This window comes from Equus przewalskii, unplaced genomic scaffold, assembly GCF_037783145.1.
Source record: "Equus przewalskii isolate Varuska unplaced genomic scaffold, EquPr2 contig_13297, whole genome shotgun sequence".
NCBI classification, from domain to species: domain Eukaryota; kingdom Metazoa; phylum Chordata; class Mammalia; order Perissodactyla; family Equidae; genus Equus; species Equus przewalskii.
The window spans coordinates 160,234-182,518 of record NW_027227157.1 but is presented as its reverse complement, the minus strand read 5'-3'; the positions used below and the strand labels follow the sequence as shown (position 1 = coordinate 182,518).

The 22,285-nt window shown below is 35.5% G+C and overlaps 1 protein-coding gene, 1 long non-coding RNA gene and 1 pseudogene across 3 annotated transcripts in view; all 3 read left to right on the top strand.

The window, feature by feature from the left end:
• LOC103544880 (uncharacterized) overlaps positions 1–22,285 on the top strand; it is a 35,888-nt gene that overhangs the window by 4,511 nt on the left and 9,092 nt on the right. Inside the window, exons 2-3 of one of the 2 annotated variants that reach the window (XR_011536400.1) lie at positions 847–905; positions 4,677–4,977. This is a non-coding gene — a long non-coding RNA (uncharacterized lncRNA). The remainder of the gene's footprint in view (positions 1–846; positions 906–4,676; positions 4,978–22,285) is intronic. The other variant, XR_011536399.1, reaches the window with a different exon arrangement.
• On the top strand, positions 1,427–3,059 carry LOC139073282 (olfactory receptor 5W2-like). Its single transcript, XM_070606781.1, has one exon. It carries the CDS (start codon positions 1,570–1,572, stop codon positions 2,500–2,502), a length of 933 nt encoding a protein of 310 aa, XP_070462882.1. The 5' UTR covers positions 1,427–1,569; the 3' UTR covers positions 2,503–3,059.
• On the top strand, positions 12,751–14,269 carry LOC139081296 (olfactory receptor-like protein OLF2; annotated as a pseudogene).

Genomic DNA, 22,285 nt, shown 5'->3' with positions numbered 1-22,285 from the left:
CAATTAAGTGACAGTAAGTGAAGCATTAAGATTCAGTCTTTACTGAAATTGTCACTATATTCATGGGGGAATATACAGAACCAGAAATATAATTAATGACATATTTACATAACATCAAAGCCTAAGGGCAACAGCTTCAAAGATTTAAGTCCCAAATGTTACCTGGTAAAATAAAATGTCATCTGCCTATTGTTTAGCTACTGAAGACCTGCTCATCTCAGGTAGGTTCTCAAGTCTCCAAATTTAAAGACTATATGGGGAAAAAGCTTAATTTTTTGGAAAAAAATGAGAGATTTGTAAATGAATCATTTTATGCCTGTTTACTCAGTTTAATAAACTGAAATTTAAGGGCCACAGATGATCTTTTCTTCTCAGGACTGACAGAATTTGACTGAAATTATTAATATTCACTAAATAACATTTTAATCATTTTCTTTTTATCTAGGTTTACTGGAAAGCCTTTAAGCCTTTTATCACTGAGCAAGTACATACATGAATTTAACTGGGTTTTTTAAATTTTAAAAGTAATTGAGGTACCACATTACAAAAAACAACATGTATGAATAACACCATGTGGACCATATGCCATATTTAGTTAAGTCTAAAAAAAATGTATCCATCACCCACATTCCAATTCTTATATATCAACAAAGACATACACATATGCAAACAGATGACATGACATGCACACATAAATACATGCGTACACAAGGAAGAGAAGCCTATATATCTGAGAAGCATTTATTGTCCCTCGTACTCCTTCCATTTTTTAATATAAAATACTATTTGAAATTCAAAGAGATGCAAATGCATATGTTAAATTCTGTTGTTTCAAATTCTTTTTAGCACTCTTCTTTGTTTGGTCAAGAGACTCCTCCTTTCGCACCAGATCACTCCACAAATAGGTAACGAATATTGTGACAAAACAATACCACACTTCTAGAGAAAAGGTCAATAATGTTTGTTTCCTGTCTCACCAAATACTAAAGACAACATAGACCAAGACCAGTAACATAATTTTTTCATTATTATCAGTTAGAGATGCTCATTGTGTCTAGAATTAACACAAAATCATTTAAACCAATACTGTTTCTGAAGAACATAACCATGGTAATCATTTTTTTGTGTCCATGTGATTATTTTCGAGCATAGAAAATGGTTCGCCCTGTATCCTAAAATATGGTCTCTCTAACCTTGATGTTTCTTCTGTATCATTTTGGAGATGTAATGAGACCTAAAATCATCCAAATCTCTTCCTTGAGATAAAGAAGGTAATGCTCAGAGAAATTAAAGAGCTTGTACGAAGTCGCATACTTCAGGAATGGCATCTAGACTTAGATCAAAGTTTCTCAACTCCTTATTCCAGGTATTTTTTATTATTGTTTTACAGACTGCAATGCCTTTTTAAAGAATGACACATGACCAGGTAATTTTCTGAGTATAAAAAAGACAATTGCAGAAAGAAATTATGTTCTGCCTCATGGATATTTGTGGATGTCCAGAAGAGTTAAACATGCATCTATCCTTTTCTTGATCATTTTCTCAAAAATTTAGACAAGAAAAAGAAGAATGAATAGAGGATATTGCTCCTCCATGACTGAATTCATTTTCCTTGGAATCACCAACAACACTAGGATGAAAGTAACCCTATTTACCGTGTTTCTGGTTGTTTATCTCGTTAATCTTCTGGCAAATCTTGGAATGCTCATTTTAATTAGAATAAATTCCCAGCTGCACACACCAATGTACTTCTTCCTCAGCCACCTCTCTTTCTGTGACCTCTGCTATTCCACAGCAGTTGGGCCCAAGATGCTGGTGGACTTGTTTGCCAAGAACAGATCAATCCCCTTCTTTGGCTGTGCTCTGCAATTCTTGATCTTCTGTATCTTTGCAGATTCTGAGTGTCTACTGCTGGCAGTGATGGCCTTTGATCGGTACAAGGCCATTAGCAACCCCTTGCTCTATAGAGTCAACATGTCCAGCAGGGTGTGCTCCCTGCTCATGGCCGGGGTTGATCTGGTGGGAACGGCAGATGCTTTGATACACACAACATTAACATTCCGCTTATGTTTCTGTGGGTCAAATGAGATTAATCATTTCTTCTGTGATTTACCACCACTTTTCATCCTTTCCTGCTCTGATATACAGGTCAATGAGTTGGTGTTATTCACCATTTTTGGCTTCATTGAACTGAGTTCCATTTCGGGAGTTCTTATCTCTTATTGCTATATTATCCTGTCAGTCTTGAAGATCCACTCTGCTGAGGGGAGGTTCAAAGCTTTCTCCACCTGCATCTCCCACCTAATCACTGTGGCAATTTTCCAGGGAACTATGCTCTTCATGTATTTCAGGCCAAGCTCTTCCTACTCCCTAGATCAAGACAAAATGTCCTCGTTGTTTTACACCCTTGTGATTCCTATGTTAAATCCTATAATTTATAGCCTGCGGAACAAGGATGTGAAAAAGGCCCTGGAAAGAATGGAAACTAATAGATGGTTTTAAATACGTAATTTAAATACACACGCACAAACTCATATTGTGGTTGTTGCTTTTGTAAAATTGTATGGCATGATACAAGAGAAGCAAAGGTGTCTCAAATACTTTGATTTAATAAAATTAGTATTTTTTTTTTTTTTGAGGAAGATTAGCTCTGAGCTAACTACTGCCAGTCTGCCTCTTTTTGCTGAGGAAGCCTGGCCCTGAGCTAACATCCATGCCCATCTTTATCTACTTTATATGTGGGATGCCTACCACAGCATGGCTTGCCAAGCAGTACCATGTCCGCACCCGGGATTCGAACCGGCGAACTCCGGGCCCCCGAGAAGTGGAACATGTGAACTTAACCATTGTGCCACCGGGCTGGTCCCTAGTATTTGTTTTAAAGCTCACAGATAATATTCAGTTCCTCAAACATGTCATAGTTCGTGATGTGTCTAGAATTTACATATGATACTCTTTCCTTGTTGAAATCTTTCCTGACTTCCAATTTTGCCAGATATTTATTGATTTGTTTTTTGTTCAAATACTAATTTATTACACTAAAATTAATTGTGTATTTACTAAGTGAACTTTTAACTTTTAAGTGCTTTGTATTCCGTGGTACATCCAGTAGTTTCTATACCAATGAATCCTATAATCTAGTGGGAGTAATTGACGTTAATTGACTAAGCACTCAAATAATTCATAAGCCTCAAAATAATATGAGTTAAAAACTGAGGGCTTTATATCTAAAGCAAAATGTTTCATATAAGATAATGTCTTTGTTGGATGGACATATTGAGTCTCAAATCTAAAATGATGCAAGATGAGAGAGGAAAAGGTGGTAGGCAGAGGATCTGACAATTAGAGAAGTCTTAACTTGGACAAGTTCATGACTCTTTAGAGATAAAGAAGTCGTGGTTGCTACAACATGGATGAATCTTGAGGGCATAATGCTAAGTTAAATAAGTCAGACAAAGAAAGACAAATACTGTATGATCTCATTTATATGTGGAATATAAAAACGGTGAACTCAGAAACAGAGAGTATATTGGTGGTTGCCAGGGGCTGAAGTTTGGGGGAAATGTGTAGATGTTGGTCAGATGGTACAAATTTTCTGTTATAAAATGAAGTTCTGGGGATCTAATGTACAGCACGGTGACTATAGTTAAAAATATTGTATTGCATATATGAAATTTTCTAAGAAGGTAGATCTTAAATGTTCTCAACACAACAAAAAAATGGTAACTATGCGAGGTGACGGATTTGCTTATTAACCTATAGTGGAAATCGATCACAAATTATACATATATGAAAACATACATTGTACACCTTAAACATACCCAATGTTATTTGCTGATTTTATCTCAATAAAACTGGAAAAAAGAAGAAGAAAATAATTCCAGTTGGTTTGGTTATAAAGAGCAGTGAAAAGGGCCCTGGTAAAGTACATCATTGTGCTGTAATTATCAACAATCAACTGCTCCAACAACCCTCCAGGAAAATTTCCTTCCCTGCTTTCCCCTTTTCATCTCTGGCTAAATGTCCTGTTTTGTAGTTCACACACAACAACCTCCTTTAAGCATTGTTTTAATATCACCATGTTTATCAAATCACTGCCTTCAGTATGAGATTTAAAGCATTATTTACTCAAGAACTGAAGTTTCTATCCATTATCCAAAGCACTGCACAGTGTCTGGGACACAAAATGGGAAAACAAATAAATAATAAATTAGAAACCAGATAACATTTAAAAAAATTTTTTTTAAAAGATTGGCACCTGAGCTAACAACTGTTGCCAATCTTTTTTTTTCTCTGCTTTTTCTCCCCAAGTGCCCCCAGTACATAGTTGCATATTTTGAGACACCACCTCAGCATGGCCTGATCAGAGGTACTATGTCCGCATCCAGGATCCGAACTGGCGAAATCCTGCGCCACTGAAGCAGAGTGCGCGAACTTAACCACTCGACCACAGGGCCAGCCACAAGATAACATTTTTGAGTGCCTCTTAGAAGTTAGTAACACAATTAAATGAGAATATGGCATATATATATAAATAAAATAACTTTTAAGAAAGTACAGAGATGGTTGTGGATACTAAGATCTATAAAGACCTACATATTAATCACACTAGAAGAAAATAGCATTTGCCTTTGTACGTTCCTAATGTTTGTCTACTTTATCTGTCTCTGCTGTAGTTTCTGACGGTTAAAGCACTGAATCAGCTTGTTGAGACAACATGGATGTGGCCACATATTAGAAGAACCACATAAAACTCAAGGGCACTCTTAATTATCCATTACAATTGTTGAAGTTAAAAGCCACTGAATGTCTTAGATTTTCTAGCTTCTATTTTAAAATGCCTTTGTGAGAAAATATTTCAGAATGGAAGTAAAACTGAAGAAGAACTCCTGCTTTTCAAGATGGCATTTGTGGCACACTGTGACTTCTTACTAGTTATGAAGCTGGAAAAAAACCTATGAACAATATATTTTTTTGGTGAGTCTTTAAGTGTTTCCATCTATACCATATTTTCCCAATTAACACATATTCTTTTGAAAATGTTAGTTATGAACACCAATATGTTAGAAAACATTGTTTGAAATATATTGTCCAAGAAAAATGGAGTGTCAGTGGATTGCTGCTAATTTAGAGGATGCAAACGTGTAATCTGATTAACCCATCTCCCTCCTTTATGGCAGCTATATATTACAGCATCTAAAGACTGATTTGATCTATCTATTGACTGTTTTATCAGATCTTGTGGGTGTGAAGTAAAGAGAATGGAATTTTAAGGTCTATGAATGGAATTCAAAAAATAGAATTTACTGATTCAATTAACTGTGGGCCTCCTTTCTTTAAAGTTGTGAGGTTGAATAACACATTATGGGAAATATTTTCTTAGGGAATCATGACTCAAATAGAAGGTTGGATGATGGCCTATAATGACTCCTTATCTTGGTATTCTACAGAAATTTGGAGCACTGCATCAAAAGGCTTTATGTATTCCAGCCTATCTACTTCAACCTTCATCATTCCCTTGCCTTCTTAGTCACTCTACATAACATCCTTCTTACGTATGCCCAATGACTGATGGAAAATATTATTGTTCAAATACAGTATTATCAGAACCATGGGTGGTCTTTAAATATGGTGACAGAGAAGGCTCCTGAATGCTTCTTCTCCCATGACACAACAAATGAACAGCTACACATGGTACAATTCTCTCCAAAAGAAATCAAGAAACTAGCTGAGTAACTCCTACGCATTGAGCAATGAGAAAATATCCACACTGAAATGGGTAAAAAAAAAAAAAACCCTCAGATACACTCTTGCCGTAAGCACCACCCTCAGCACAGGGACATACAATTGGGGAGAAACACCTAGCTCCCAGCTTCTCACTGAGGAGTAAACTATTTGGACCCCACACGTTGTGCCCCAACTTTTAACACTCCCACCAGAAGAACAGGCTTCCAAATGTCTTAGCTCTGAAAGCCAATGGAGCTTGCATCCACGAGAACCACAAGATGAAACAAACAAAAAAGCAGTTACTAAGGGAAGACAGCACTAGCTGCAGCTATTACACCAGGGCTTAGAACAGAGAAAGGAGGCAAAAAATCCCTCTCTTAGTCTTTCTCTGATTGGTTTATATTTGCATATTTTAAAAGCTGCTGCCTGAGAGTCAGGTTTCAAATTTAACATGCACCTAGAGGCTGATTGGGATCCTCCCTTGAGAATGGGAAAGCTGCAGAGTTCTCCCACACTCTCGCTCCTAGCCACCCTAAGTCACCCTTATCTTCCTGGGAGGAGCTTGTTCATATGTATGCACCCCAGATTTTGTGGGTACCACCTGAGTGATGTGTCCCCACATCACTTGATTCTGATAGCCAACAGGGATTTAATTCAGAAATGCCACAGAAGACTGAAATCATGTCAAGCATCTTCTCTGATCACAGTAGTATGAAACCGGAAATCAATTAGAAGAAGAAAACTGGAAAATTCACAAATATGTGGAAATTAAATAAAATATTCCTGAACAACCAATGGGTTAGAGAAGAAATTAAAAGAGAATTCAAAAAATTTCCTGAGACAAATAAAAATAAAGACAACATACCAAAAGTCAAGGGATGCAGCATAAGCAGTTCTGAGGAAAGTCTATAGTGAGAAATGCTACATTAAGAAAAAAAGACATAACTTCATAACTCAAGGAAATAGAAAAAGAGGAATAAACTAAGCCAACATCTAGAAGAAGGAAGGAAATAACAAAGATCAGAACTGAAATAAAAGAAATGGAGACAAAAATGAAAGTGCAAAAAATCAATCAAATTGCATTGATTTTTTGAAAAGGTAAACAAAATAGACAAACGTTTAGTTAGATTTAACCAAGAAAAAAAGAGAAAGGCACCAAATAATATTTTAAATGAAAGAAGGGACATTACACTTGATACAAATACAAAGGATCATAAGACAATACTATGGACAATTATATGCAAAAAATTGTACCACTTAGAAGAAATTGATAAATTCCTAGAATATGCAAGCTAACAAGACTGAATTATGAAAAAATAGAAAATCTGAATAGACTAATCTAGTAAGAAGGTTGAATCAGTAATCCAAAACTTCCAAAAAGGAAAAGTCTAGAACCAGATGGCTTCATTGGTGAATTCCATCAAGCATTTAAAGAATTAATACTAATCCTTCTCAAACTCTTCCAAGAAATAGAATAGTAGGAAGCATCCCCAAACTCATTTTATGAGGCAATCAATATCCAGATACCAAAACCATACAAAGACACTGCAAGGAAAGAAAACTAAAAGCCAATTATCCTGATGAACATGGAAACAAAAATCCTCAACAAAATATTAGCAAACCTAATTCAATAATGCATTACAAAGATCATAGACCATGACCAAGTGTGATTTATTCCTGGGATGCAAGGATGGTTCAATATCTGAAAATCAATCAGTGTATTCACTGCATTAAAAAAATGAAAGAAAAAATTATATGATCATCTCAACAGAGGAAGAAAAAACCAGTGGCAGAATTCAACATCCTTTCATTATAAAACTCTCAGCAAACTAGGGAGAGAGGTAACTTACCACAACATAAAGGCCATAAATGACAAGCCCACAGCTAACATCATATTAAACAGTGAAAAGGTGAAATCATTCCTCTTAAGATGAGGAACAAGATAAGGATGCCCAAACTTTCTACTTTTATTCAACATTGTACTGAAAGTTCTACTCAGAGCATTAAAAGAAGTAAAACACATGCAAATGGGAAAGAAAAAGGTCAAATTATCTCCATTTGCAGATAACATAATGCTACATATACAAAACCCTGAATACTCCACCAAAAAAACCAGTTAGAACTAATAAACTACTTCAGTAAAATTCTGGATACAAAATCAGTACACAAAAATCAGTTTCATTTCTATTCGCTAACAATGACTTATCAGAAAGATAAATTAAGAATAAAATTCCATTCTCAATTCCATCAAAAAGAATAAAATACTTAGGAATAAATTTAGCCATGGAAATAAGATCTATATCCTGAAATCTATAGTATGTCAATGAAAAAAATTGGAGAAGACACAAATAAATGGCAAGATATTCCACGATCATGCATTGGAAGATTTAATATTGTTAAAATGTCCATACTACCCAAAGGAGTCTACATATCCAATGCAATCTTTATCAACATGCTGTGACTGAAAGTTTGGTCTCTGAACCCAGTGCCAATCCAAATAATGAGAACAGAGTCTTGGGTAAAAAGGAAAAACAGCTTTACTTTTTTGGCCAAGCAGAGGGAGCAAAGCAATGGCTAGTGCCTTAAGAATTGCTGGCTACCCACTAAGAAATGGGGAAAAGATTTCAGAGGTTTGTGAGGAATGTGGAGAGGGGGAAGTCTATGACCATGCTGGTCAGTGCTTTCCCACCAGCCTTAGGCTGCTTTCAAGGAGGCACAGCTTGTGAGATAAGGGATTCTTCACCTGCCTACCCTTGGTTGTCTGCCTCTGTGGTGGATGGTGGATTCTGGTGCCAGGAAGCTCTGGGAAGATTCAGTTTCTTGATATTCTCTGGACATCAGTTTCCCTGTAATAAACTTCAAGGACCTGTGAGTAGTCTGAGCCTAGCATGAGGCCACCTGGGCTTTTACAATTTCTAACTTCTACTTAGTTGTAAAGCTCAGGGAGTCAAAGGTTAAAGAAGCAGATATTTACATATTAGTGTAACTAAAGAGTCAGGGAAAGGGGATGAGCACTTTTGGTTTTAACCTCATACATGCTGGGTTTAATGTAGGGGAACCAATATTAGGGCCAGTATTAATTAGAAGGCTATAACAATGCTAATGGCATTTTTACAGAAATAGAAAAAACAATCTTAAAATTTGTATGGAACCAAAAAATGTTCTAATAGCCAAGCAAACTTGAGAAAGCAGAACAAAATTGGAGGCATCCTACTTTCTGATTTCAAACTGTATTGCAAAGTTAGAGTAATCAAAAGAATATGCTATTGGCATAATAACAGACAAGTTTTCAGATATAGATTAATGAAGCAGAATAGAAAACTCCAAAATAAACCCACTCATTTATGTTAAATTAATTTACAACAATGGATCCAAGAAGATGCAATGGGGAAAATAGTCTTTTTAATAAATGGTACTGGGAAAACTAGAAAGACACTACAAAAGAATGAAACTGGACTCCTATCTTACCCCATTTACAAATATCAACACAAAATGACTTGAAAACTTGAACACAAGACCTGAAACTATAAAACTGCTAAGCAAAACATTGGGGGTAAGCTCCTTGACATCAGTCTTGGCAATGATCTTTTTGGATTTGACAACAAAAACAAAAATAAACAAGTAGGACTTATATCAAATTAAAATGCTTCTGCATGGCAAAGGAAACTATTGACACAATGAAAAGACAGCCTACAGAATGGAAGAAAATACGTGCAATTCACATATCAGTAATAATTCACACCACTCAATACCACAAAAACGATCTGATTAAAAAATGGGCCAGTGAACTGAATAGAAATTCCTCCAAAAAGATATTCAAATGGACAACAGGTGTATGAAAAGTGCTCAATATCACTAATCATCAGAAAATGCAAATTGTAACCACAATGAGATATCACCCCACACCTGGCTATCATCAGGTATCTGTGCCTAGAATGGTTATCATCAAAAAACAGATAACAAATGTTGATGAGGATGTACAAAAAAGGAAACCCTTGTTCACTGTCGATGTAAATGTAACTTGCTATGGCCACTATGGAAAATAGCATCAAGGTTCCTTAAAAAATTAAGATAGAACTATCATATGATCCAGCAATCCCATTCCTGAGTGTTTATTCAAATGAAATTAAAGCCAGAAATCAAAGATAATCACCACTTTCATGTTCATTGCAGCATGATTTGCAGTAGTCAAGATGTGGAAACAACCTAAGTCTCTATCAAAAGATGAACGGATAAAGAAGGCATGGTATATATATAATGGAGTATTATTTAGCCACTAAAAACAAAAATAAAAACCTACCATTTGGGACACCATGGATAGACTTTGAGTGCATTATGCTAAGTGAAATATCAGACAAAGAAAGACAGATACTGTAATCTCTCACTGATATGCTGAATCTAAAAAAAAAAAATACTAAACTCATAGAAACAAAACAGATTGGTGGTTGCCAGAGATGGTGGATGATGGGTGGGGGAATTGGGTGGATATGGCCAAAAGGTATAAACTTCCAGTTAAAAGATAAATACATTCAGGGGATGTAATGTACCAAATGGTAACTATAGTTAACAATACTGTAGTATCTATTTGAAAGTTGCTGAGAAAGTAGATCTTAAAAGGTCTCAGCACACACACAAAAATCTGAAACTATAGGAGATGGTGGATGTTAACTAAACTTGTGACAATGTTTTGCAGTATATGCACATATTAAATCATTATTTTGTACACCTTGAACTAGTACAATGTTATGTGTCAATCGCATCTCAATAAAACTGGGAAATAATATCCTCATGGACATACATAAATGGAAATACACAAGCACACATATATTTGTAATTTAAAAAGGAGATTATATCATAAATTTATGAATTTTTTTTCTTTTTTCTTTTATGCTAAGGAAGATTTACCCTGAGCTAACATCTATTGTCAATCCTCCTCTTTTTGCTGAGGAATATCCACCTTGAGTAGATATCTGTTGCCACTCTTCCTCTATTTTGTATGGGAGCCACTGTCACAGTATGGCCACTGTTAGATAAGTGGTGTAGGGCTAACCCGGGAACCGAACCCAGGCTGCCAAAGCAGAGCAAACCAGACTTAACCACTAGGCCACTGGGGCTGGCCCAGAATTTTATTTTTTTAGTGGATATTTTTCTGCCCCATTTCTTTATTCCACACATTGAACTCCAGTATGCTTCATCCTTCCTTCTAATATATACTCCAGAAAACCCCTGATAACAGCTTGCTCTTTATCTTTTCTTATTTTTTTGTCACGTTCATTCATTGGCAAATATATAATCATCATTTACTTTCCATAAAATAATGTGTATATAATTCACTGTATGTTAATTTTCCAAATTGAACTGTAGCCTTTTGCAAATCCTTCTACATCAATACAAGGGGATCTAATGCATTTCTTTTAACGATTATATAATATTCCACATTATGGAAATATCTTAATCCAATTATGTATTTTCCTAGTTTTTGATCATTGTTAACTATGTTAAAATAATTATATTTGTAAGTATATGCCTCTTGAAAGCTAGCCCCAGAATGACAGAGTTAGTTTTTCTATCCTGTATTCATCAAAGTAGTCAAAGGCCAGCCTAAATTTAAAAGGAGGGAGAAAAGATACCACATCTCCATGGGAGGAGTGTCAAAGAATTTGAAAATATCTTTAAGCAGAGACAGGTACCATCAGTCAGTTGTAGAACCTTGAAAATTCTCATTTCCACATTCTTATGTTATTTGCTTTTCACATATGGATTCTCCTTAACTTAAAATAGAGTTATATCCGATAAACTCCTCATAAGTTCAAAATATCATGTTAAAAATGCATTTAATACATCTAACCTACCAAACATCAGAGTTTAACCTAGCCTAACTTAAACATGGTCAGAACAGTTACAGTTGGGCAAAATCATCTAACAGAAACTCTATTTTATTGAATATCTCATCTAATATATTGAATACTGTACTGAAAGTGAAAAATAGGATACTTGCATGGGTACTCACCATTAACAAATAGAGATGAAAACACACTGGGTCTGAAAAATGTTTGAAGCATTGAATTAAGATTAATTACTGCAGGATGGGGATGCTACGGCAACAAGGTCGTCAATTTCTCTCTCTCTCTATGAGGGTCCAGAATAGTGTCCAAAATATGCTGGCAACACAGTCCACTGTAGAGTACGGGTTGTTTACTCTCATGATCCTGTGGATGACTGGGAGCTACTGCTCACTGCCACTGCCCAGCATCACGAGAGAGTATCTTGCGGAATATTGCTAACCCAGGAAAAGATCAAAATTCAAACTTTGAAGTATGGTTTCTCCTGAATGCGTATCACATTCACACCAACGTGAAGTAAAAAAAATGTGGAGTTGAAGCATAGTATGTTAGGGACAATCTGTATTCAAATTAAATATATGTGTGTGTATGAATTTTTCTGATTCCTTGCGTGCACATACAGAGCATAAAACAGTGATTGAAATGTACTTAAAATTCACATTACAAAAAGGAGGATAGATGAAAGTTGATACCAGTCATGTCAGTGTGAAAGATTGATTAGCTCTGCTTCCTGCTCATGGCATTCCATCAAAGCAAGGACCACAATGACAAAGGTTCAGGGATAATGGAGCATTAAATCACAGCTGTTGGGAAGGATTTGGAAAGGATGCATAGTTCCACTCCAATAATTTTCAACTTTGTAACAATTGAAATGAATAAAAGCCAACTAAATTGTTTTACAAACAAATAGGGGGCTGGCCTGGTGGCCCAGCAGTTAAGTTCACATCTTCAGCTTCTCTGTGGCCTGGGGTTCGCCAGTTCGGATCCCGGGTGTGGACATGGCACTGTTTGGCAAAAGCCATGCTGTGGTAAGCATCCCACATATAAAGTAGAGGAAGAGGGTCATGGATGTTAGCTCAGGGCCAGTCTTCCTCAGCAAAAAGAGGAGGATTGGCAGTAGTTAGCTCAGGGCTAATCTTCCTCAAAAAAGAAAAAAAGAAAAGAAACAAATAGAACCCTGATGTCTCCTAAAGCCTCTTTCATGAACAAGTGTATGTATGATCTATATTAGTTGAAACAGTCCCCAAAAGACCTCTTTATTTCTACTATTTGTCCATTACCTACCAACATAGTCACCTAAAATATTTAAGAACAATTAGTAATTAGACATTACGTATGCAAGTCCTGATGCTAGGCTTCAGGATAAATAGAAATTTGCCAAATGTTGCTGTTATTTCTAAGAGAGTACGATGTAGTAAAAGACACAGACACATATATGAATGAAATAGACATAATTCAAGAAAAAGTGTACTAAGTATAATGTATGTTACAGTCATAAAATAATTAAAATCCAGTTGGATGACATGTGATTGAAGGAATGTAATCATGCATACTTAGTGGAAAAAAAGTATTTAATATGACCATTAAAGAACTCTTGTGTATATATATATATATATATATATATATATATGTATATATATGGGAAGGTATAAGGGATTGTTTCAGAAATGAAACAGACAAGATAAAAATAATTAAGGATAAATAATGATAAAATAATCATTTTAATAAAGAAATTTATTAATTTAATAAATTTAAAAAGATAATAATTAACAGATAAAAACTTCAGTTGAGGGTCTATTTGAGTTTATTGGATGTCTGATTTGACTGGAGGAAGATTGTGTAGGACAGTAAAAAATCATACTGTAAACACCATCATACTTTCTTGGCATTGATCAATTTGGTGCAAGTATGAAGAATTAAAAGTTTGGCCTTGGGGCCCTCAGGGTGGTGCAGCGGTTAAGTTTGCGTGTTCTGCTTCAGCGGCCCGGGGTTTGCCGGTTGGGATCCCAGGTGCAGACATGGCACAGCTTGTCAAGCCATGCTGTGGCAGGCATCCCACATATAAAGTGGAGGAAGATGGGCACAGATGTTAGCTCAGGGTATATGTGTTTGGACTTATGAATACTTCAATAAATACAGTGTTAACATTCTGCTTATGTTTCTGTGGGTCAAATGAGATTAACCATTTCTTGTGTGATATCCCACCTCTCCTTTTGATATCTTGCTCAGATATGTAGGTCAATGAGTTAGTGATATTCACCATCTTTGGTTTCATTGAACTGACTACTCTTTCAGGACTTTTTGTGTCTTATTGTTCTTCATCCTGGCAGTGCTAAAGATCCAATCTACTGAGGGAAGGTTCAAAGCTTTCTCTAATTGCACCTCCCACTTAACTGTTGTTGCAATTTTCCAGGGAGCTCTGCTCTTCATGTATTTCTGGCTGAGTTCTTCCTACTCCCTGGATCAAGACAAAATGATCTCATGTTTTACACTCTTGTGACTCCCCTGTTAAACCCTCTGATTTATAGTCTACAGAACAAGGATATGAAAGAGATTCTGAAAAAACTTAAATAAAAATTAGTTCCATTGAAAAGTTATATGTATATATATTTTATCCCAATTTTACACTATAATACATGAAAATCAAAATTATTTTAAGTAATGTTGGGTGATCCAATAAATATTTATACTATGTTCCAGCCATACAAATATGTCTCATTCCCTAAATACACCATGTTTCATTTTATGTCTTAAATTTATATTTGGTACTCCTATTTGTGGAAGAATTCTGGACTCTTATTTTGCCAAATTTTCATTTTCTCAATCTTTTATTCATGCATTAATTTAATTTCTAAAAGTTATTGAGAGTTTCCCAAGTGTCTGTTGCACGTCTTATGTGCTTTGTATTTCGTGCAGAATCCAACAGTTCTTATATTAATGAATCTTATCGCCTAATGAAAGTGGCAAATGTTAATTAAATAATCATTCAAATTATTTATAATGAAACTATAATTATGCCACAATGTGGAAAGACTGGACGCTATAAACCCAAAGTACAGTGTTCAAGTGTCGTGAACAAAGTTAAAAAGAACTTCCTGGAATTAGAGACAATCTGGGACCTAAGAGATAAGTAGGAATTAACTGAGAGCTGGTAGAGAAAGAATTCTAGGCAGATGTATCAGTAATTAGAAAAGCCTTGAAGTGGGCAGGAGCATGCGATTTCTGTGGAATTTAAAGAATTTTAAGTGTAGCTAGATTATGGAGATCAAGGGGACTGGCCTGATGAGTCAATCCCTGTGCTGCAATGCACAACTCAGTCACTTCCTCCAGGCCCTTTCCTTCCCTCCAGCATTCTCCAAACTTGGTTCAAACACCACCCTGTGCCTCAGAACATTGTTGATCATCCAACTCTGTTTCCTAAACCATTACCTTTAACGTGAGGTTTGAACACTAAAGAGCAGATAAATAATGATATAATGGCATATTTTTACAAAGAATAAATAAATAATGATATAATGACATATTTTTACAAAGAATACTATACAACCATGAGAGTGAATGTAGTACAACTGAATGCAGAAACACGGGTGGATAACACAAGCATATTGTTGAATGAATCAGTGCATACTGTAGTCATCCACTTGTGTGACTCAAAAAATATGAAACTAATCTATCATGATAAAACAAAAAAGTATTTACTCCTTGGAAGTAAAAGATTAGTGACTTAGGAGGGAGCATATAAAAGGCTTTTATGATACTGGTAATGCTGTATTTCTTGGTCTGAGTCCTGATTATAAATGCGTTTTTTGAAGTTATCTATCCATATACTTATCATAAATATTCTCTCTATATATTCAAATAGAGAGAAAAGGGTTTTTTTCTTTTTCCTTTTCACACCAAAAACGTTTTTAAAAAGCAAATTCCATTTACCATTAGACTATAAGAAACCTCAGAATTTTATTGTTATAAATTTTTATCCCTAGAAATGCTTTCCAAACAATAAAGTCCAATACATTTTTGTAAAATTAATGGTGTTACTTTCATAGAATCTTTCAGTGAATAACTATCCCTTTTACTATTAAAAAAGCAAGGATGACTGATTCAACCCAGGAGTACTCCTAATATTGTTTCCAGCAGCAAGAAGATTTAGTGAATCTGATTTTCCTTGGTACCGTTATCATGCACTGAACTTATTCATAATGGCCCATGACTAAGGGCCATTCAACTATTTTATAAAGAAAAGAATTTATAAATAGACAGTTGCCTAGATAGTATTATATTTAGAGCCACTGTGGCACTAGAGAAGTTATTAGACAGATATTTTTTTCTTACTTGCATGTCTCTGATGTCTTAAAGCCCAACTGGGTAATCTTCTTCCATGAGTTAAGAAAGTCAACTTCAATTAAATACAAATCCCTTTGGGAAGTTAATTATCCAAATGTTAATAATAATGCAGCCATTAAGGCTCAGGTTTTAAGGAAAGTGTTAGAGGGAAGTTATGCTAAATGGTCTGCAGGGGCAGTCATGTTTAGGAAGCTAAATTTAGAACTTGCCTCAACAAAGTGGGACCTGAAGAGATTTGCCATCCCTTGGGACAGAGAAGCACCTGATGGGAAAGTTAGTTTGGAAAGGAACAAGAATAAAGTCACCAAGGAAATTTCCCATTCCTTCAAATATGTATCAGAGAAGTAGATAATGGCAGCAAAGCTCTTGGGTAACACATATGCATCAGTGTCTTCAGTTTAACAGGTGGCAAATTATTACAATTACGTAGCTTGTGCTTGTTCTCCACAATATCTCCTATAACAGTAAATTAAGTGTATTTGTACAAATGATCACACAATTAATTACAATAAAATACAAAAAGGCATTGAAATACATCAGTAACGTGTCCTTTACCCCAAACCAATGATTCTTTATTTTAATGATTTTAGCCTAAGATGTGGTCTAGCTTTGTAGGACCCTGGAAAAAGGTTATGTCTCTGTCTAGTTCCCAGTGAGTTTCAGCAGAAATGAATTACCTGGAGTATTTGTATGTATACACTGGCTTATACTTATCATTTTGTAAATTATTTTGTGTACGCACAGATTTTGCATTTACCTGCTTTACAGTAAAGAAAAAAGTTAATAGCAATGAGGCAGAATGTACAGTAAGGATAAATTATTGTATGTTACAATCAGCAGTAGAATTTAATGAACACGTGGAAATTTATACTTGTCACTGTAGGGGAGGAAGACATTTCCTCTTCCCAAGTGTGGGTTCGTCTGGCTGGAGAACAAATTAAATTCACGTGAGACAGAATAGCAAGAGAAAATTAAACAAAGCTTTATAAGGAACCATGGCCCAGGGCCTTTCTTCCCGGAGGAAGAAACGGCACCGAAGAAGTGAGGTGCACAGAGTGGTTATATACTCCCAAACAGGGTGTTTCACATATGATTGAAATGTCCCTCCCACAATAGTCAAAAGATTGCCCTGTCGGCACAGCGCTTGATGGACACAGCAGATAGTGGGTCTGCTGTCTTGGTGGGCGTAGCAGGAGGCAAGTCTATTGTCTGGAGCTGGGCGATCACAGGTGAGAGCAGCAATCAGTTCCCAGCCTAAGGAAGGATGCTCAATCCTTAAAGAAATGCCAAGGTTGGGAGGGGGAGGGAAGTCAGTTACAGGAGGTTACCAGGCAAGCACAATAAAATGCAGATTTAAGTCCTTGCCTTTGGCATTGATGAAGAGTTTCTAGAGAGAAGGTCATCTCCTTTCTTCTTCCTGGTGCAGAGAGGGAGGCACCTTTTACAGATAGAGATTTACCTCACAAGTGTAAATGTGTCCTAAGAAAGGGCAAGTTCCATTCCTCCTTCCCTGTCCCAGTTTATCAAAAGCAATCAGGCTCAAATAATCCTGATGCCAAAGAGACATATCTTGGGGTGGCCAATTTCAGGTCCCTACATTACCATCCTGAAATGATTCACATATTCTAAAATAGTACTCAAAAGATGGTCAATACAGAGAGTATTCCCAATGCCACCATGTTACATAATCAGGGGCACCATTTTCTTATTTTCTTGTGCTTCCTGGAAATGTGCAATACAGTGTTTATTTGATGCATTTATATCTTGGAATATGGTTACCCCATATCATTAGCTAACATCTGCACTACATCACATAATTATTATTTATTTTGTAGTGAGACTACTTAAGATCTAGGCTATTATCAACTTTGAAGTATATAATACAGTACTGTAACTATAATCACAGTGCTGTGCATTAGATCTATAGAACTTATTCCTCTTATAACTGCAAGGTTTTACCCCTCAACCCACATCTCCCCAACTCCGCCACCCTGAGCCCCAGGTAACCACCAATCTACACTCTGTTTCTATGAGTTCAGCTTTTCTAGATTCCACATATAAGTGATATACAGTATTTGTCTTTCTCTGTCTGACTCATCTCACTTAGCATAATGCTCTAAGTTCCTTACACTGTAGTAGGAACCTATTAAGAGTAAGCTTTTTGAGTCATGAAGCTATAATGCCTATGAAACTCCAGAAGTTTACTGATTATTTCTGGATCTCACTTTCAGTATCTGTATAATGAAGTTGTTAGAGACAACTCAGGAAACACAAGATAATATTTGAAATATATGATAATGTATATGGAAGAAAGTTAAATAGTATAAGAAAAACACAAAAAAATTGGTAAGATATCCACAATGGTTTATATTTGAATCCATACCTTTTGCCTCATGAATCTAGTGCTGAATAAGGAGGTGCTTAAAAAGCACATTTATAGAAGGGAAAGTAGAAATATTCTATGGGGCAGAATAATGAAAACACACGATTTATCTCTCTGACCCAATGAAGGAGTCCAATCAAGGCGGGGACCAACATGGTTGACGAAGATTCAGGGAGGGTGGAGCATTACATTTGCAGCTTTACAGGTGGGATTTGGATACACACAAAATTGGCATTTCCAGTACCTCCCAATTTTCAAAGTACTACCATGAATAATAGTACACTAATTTATTTTGGAAATGAGCAGACTTTGGCTTTTTCTTTGAAAGCATTATCCCAACACATTTTTTTTTTAGATAAAAAGATCATTCTTGTACATATGAACTATATTAGTGGAAACAGGCTGCAAAGGCTGTTTATTTCTACTGTTTGTTGAATATCCACCAGCCAAACAACAGGAAAATATTGAACAACATACATTTACTGAGCCGTTACTCATGCAAATCCTATGCTAAGGATCAGAGGAATGTAAAAAGACATATATATAAATACATGAAATACATAGTTCAATAAAGAATGTACTAGGTGTAGTGGATGTTATACAATTGAAAGAGAGCAGAATATGCCATCCTAAAGTAGGTCACCTTGTCATATTGATTATTTTGAATTAAAGTTACTTAAGAAACAGTCAGTGTAAGAAGGATACTCTGACCCTCCTTTGTCCTCCGAAAAGTAGGAAATAAATCTCTCATGTGAAAGTTATGCCTGCTGCACCGAGGGTAGAAGGCATCCTTATCACCGGAGAGAAGGAAATTTAGGGCCAAGAAGGCTATATAAACAAAACTTATTTCTTCTTCACTAATTTACTACCCCAGGCCCAAACCCCTTAATCTTGTCAATTCTTCACAAATTTAGTGTTTCTTTGTCTAAAAGGTTTAAAAGCTGCCTGCTTTGGTCACTTGTTTGAGTCTCATATTTTTTATGGAGTTCCTGTGCAAATGAAATTAAATTTGTTTTTCTCCTGTTAATCTGGGTTATTAAGTCTGTTTAATCATTAAACCAGTCAAAGAAACTAGAGGGAAGAAGGGAAAAGTTTTCTGCCCCTACATAGTCAAAATATTATAGAGGCGAGGGTAATTGACATGTACCTGGGGAGAAAATCAGACAATGACTAATGAAAAATCAATATGTAAGATTATCATATTTCTAAATGGTAGGTGAAGGAAATGTTTCAGAAATAGAAGCCATAGTGTAAACAATGAAAATGAGATGGAAATCATTAAGTAGAGGATCTATCTGTATTCCATTAGACATCTGATTCACTTGAGGAGGGTAGAGGTTCATGGTAGCCATGAAACATAGCATTAAAATAAAGTCTGGTAAATTTCTGACATTGATCACTTTGGTGAATAGAGTGAAGAATTAAAAGTTTAGGCTTTGCTAAAGTTGCTGCAACATTCTCAGTGTAAAATACAGAACCAGAAATCTAATTAATCATGTTCTCATAACACAGAAGGCAGAAACTCTATAAATTTAATTCCCAACAGTCACTGGTTCAAAATAAAATGCAATCTGCCTATTGTTCATGTACCAGTGATAAGGACAGAGAGGCTAGCTCAATGCAGGTAGGTTTATAAATGGTTAAATTCAAAGAATATCATGGGGAAAAAACTTTACACTTTTGGAAAATGGAAAATTAAGTATTGAGGAGTTTATAAATGAGTTATTTTATACTTGATTACTCAGTTAAAGAAACTCTAATGGCTAAACATGATATTTCTTTGTTAGACTTGTGTGAATTTGACTGACCTCATTTGTTGTTTGTATAAGGAACTTAAAGATTTTACTTATAAATATTTTACTCAAGTTGATAAGTAAATCATTACTTTTTTATCACTGTGCGAGTGATATCATTGTGTATGTAAATTTAATATTTGCTTTTGTCTCTTTCAATAATATAGATAACACATTACAAGTACCAATATATGTAAATCCAAGTGCATATAGATCACATAACATAATAAGTCTAGAAAAAATAAAAATCAGACCACCACCCACGTTCACATTTTCTTGCATCAACAGACGCACACATGCACGATGCATACGTAAATATAAGACAGAAGCCTATATCTCTCAGGAGCACTTATATTTCCTCTTCCAGTTTTCATTTTAATGAAGTCAATTTATAACCCTAAAATATGCAAATTTACAAATTATAGTCTGCTGATTCCACTTGTTTTCATGACTTGTCTTGCGGTGAAGTGATTTGTCATTTGGCAAAGGTCAGTCAAACATGGGTTATAAGCACTAAAGCAAATCAATGAAGAAGAGTGATAAAAGAATTTTATAAAGCCTATTTTATGTCTCAGTAAATGCTAGGGATGACATATACAAAAAGCGGTACTATAATAATTTTCATTTGTTAACTTATAAGAAACATGTCAGTGATAAAATCAATTTTCTTTAATGAAGCAATGAACATGATCCTTCTTTCCAATCTCCGCCTTAGTGTGCCAATTTTTCACTTGCTTGATGTTTATTTTATGTATTAATTTAATTATCCTGAGTTATTAATGTTTAGAATCCACCTGTTGTGCTTCCAGGTGATTTGCATTTGATGGTGATTCCAGTAGTTTCTTCACTAATGAATCCTATAATGTAGTGGAAATCAGAAAAATTAATTAGCTAATCTTACAAATTGCATCATAAACTATATATCACCTTGAAGTAAAAAGGCAAGATACTCTAAGTTCAAGCAAAATATCTCAATGTAGGGTGCAGAGAATAAAAGATTCTCTGAAATTCAGTTTCAGAAATAAACAATGAATAGAAATACAATGGATGGTAGGGAGAGGAAAGGATTCTAGACAGAGAGGCTGGGAATTAGAGATCCTGAGGTGGGCAGACAATCCCTTCTTAGAGGATATGAAATGCAATATGGGAAGGATAGAGAGCAAAGTGGAGGGTCCTGGTAAAGTGTATCCTTGTTCTGAAATTCTCAACTCAAGTCACTTCTACTCAGCTCTCCTTCCTATGTTCCCCCTTCTCAGTCCTGGTTAAATCCCCTCTGTGTGGTTTGCTAACAATACTCTACTCAAGGCATTATTTTCTCTCTCACTCTATTGATTAAACTATTAACTCCAATATGAGACTGTGTGCATCCTTTACTCGAGGACTGAGCATTTTATTCCTGTGTCCCGGTACCTGTGCTGTATCTGGGAGACAAACAAGAATGACAAATAAATAATAAAAATCAACATACTCAATAACAATTTTGAGTATTTATTAGATATTGGTCAAAGTAAATTAAATGAGGGTAGATATGTGCCTTGTATACACATATTTTATAGCTTTTAAGGAAGTACCTAAAATGATTGTGGGTAATAAGTTAATAAATCTGTAAAGACATTCATATTAATTACACAGGAAGTGAAAAGCATTCATCTGTGTACTTTCTTGATGTACTCTGCATCATTTGCTCAGATTTTCTGGTGTTAAATATGGGTGGTCTGCCTTTTTGAGAAAACTTGGATATGGCTGTATATTTCAAGGACCATATAAGATTCATTAGCACTCTTAATTATCCATTGGAATCGTACTCATTATGTAATTGTAAATATCTTATATTAAAGAATTTCAGAATGGAAGGAAAGCCTCAGAGGCTCCTTTGCTAGTGAAGGTAGAATTTGTGAGACATAGTGACAAATTAGTGAAAAATATGATGATGGAAAAATCTATGGTTAATGGCTTTTTGAGGAAAAGTTTTAAGGCCTTCCTCCTATATTTTTTTTCAACTTACCCACAATCTCTTGTTAATCTTTCTTTTCTTTTTATTTTGTTGAGGACGATTAGCCCTGAGCTAACTGCTGCCAATCCTCCTCTTTTTGCTGAGGAAAACTGGCCCTGAGCTAACATCCATGCCCATCTTCCTCTACTTTATATGTGGGACGCCTATGATAGCACAGCTTCCCAAGCAGTGCCATGTCCGC

Coding starts and splice junctions, on each gene's coding strand:
- LOC139073282 (XM_070606781.1), top strand. CDS start 1,570: ATGAATAGAGGATATTGCTCCTCCATGACTGAATTCATTTTCCTTGGA.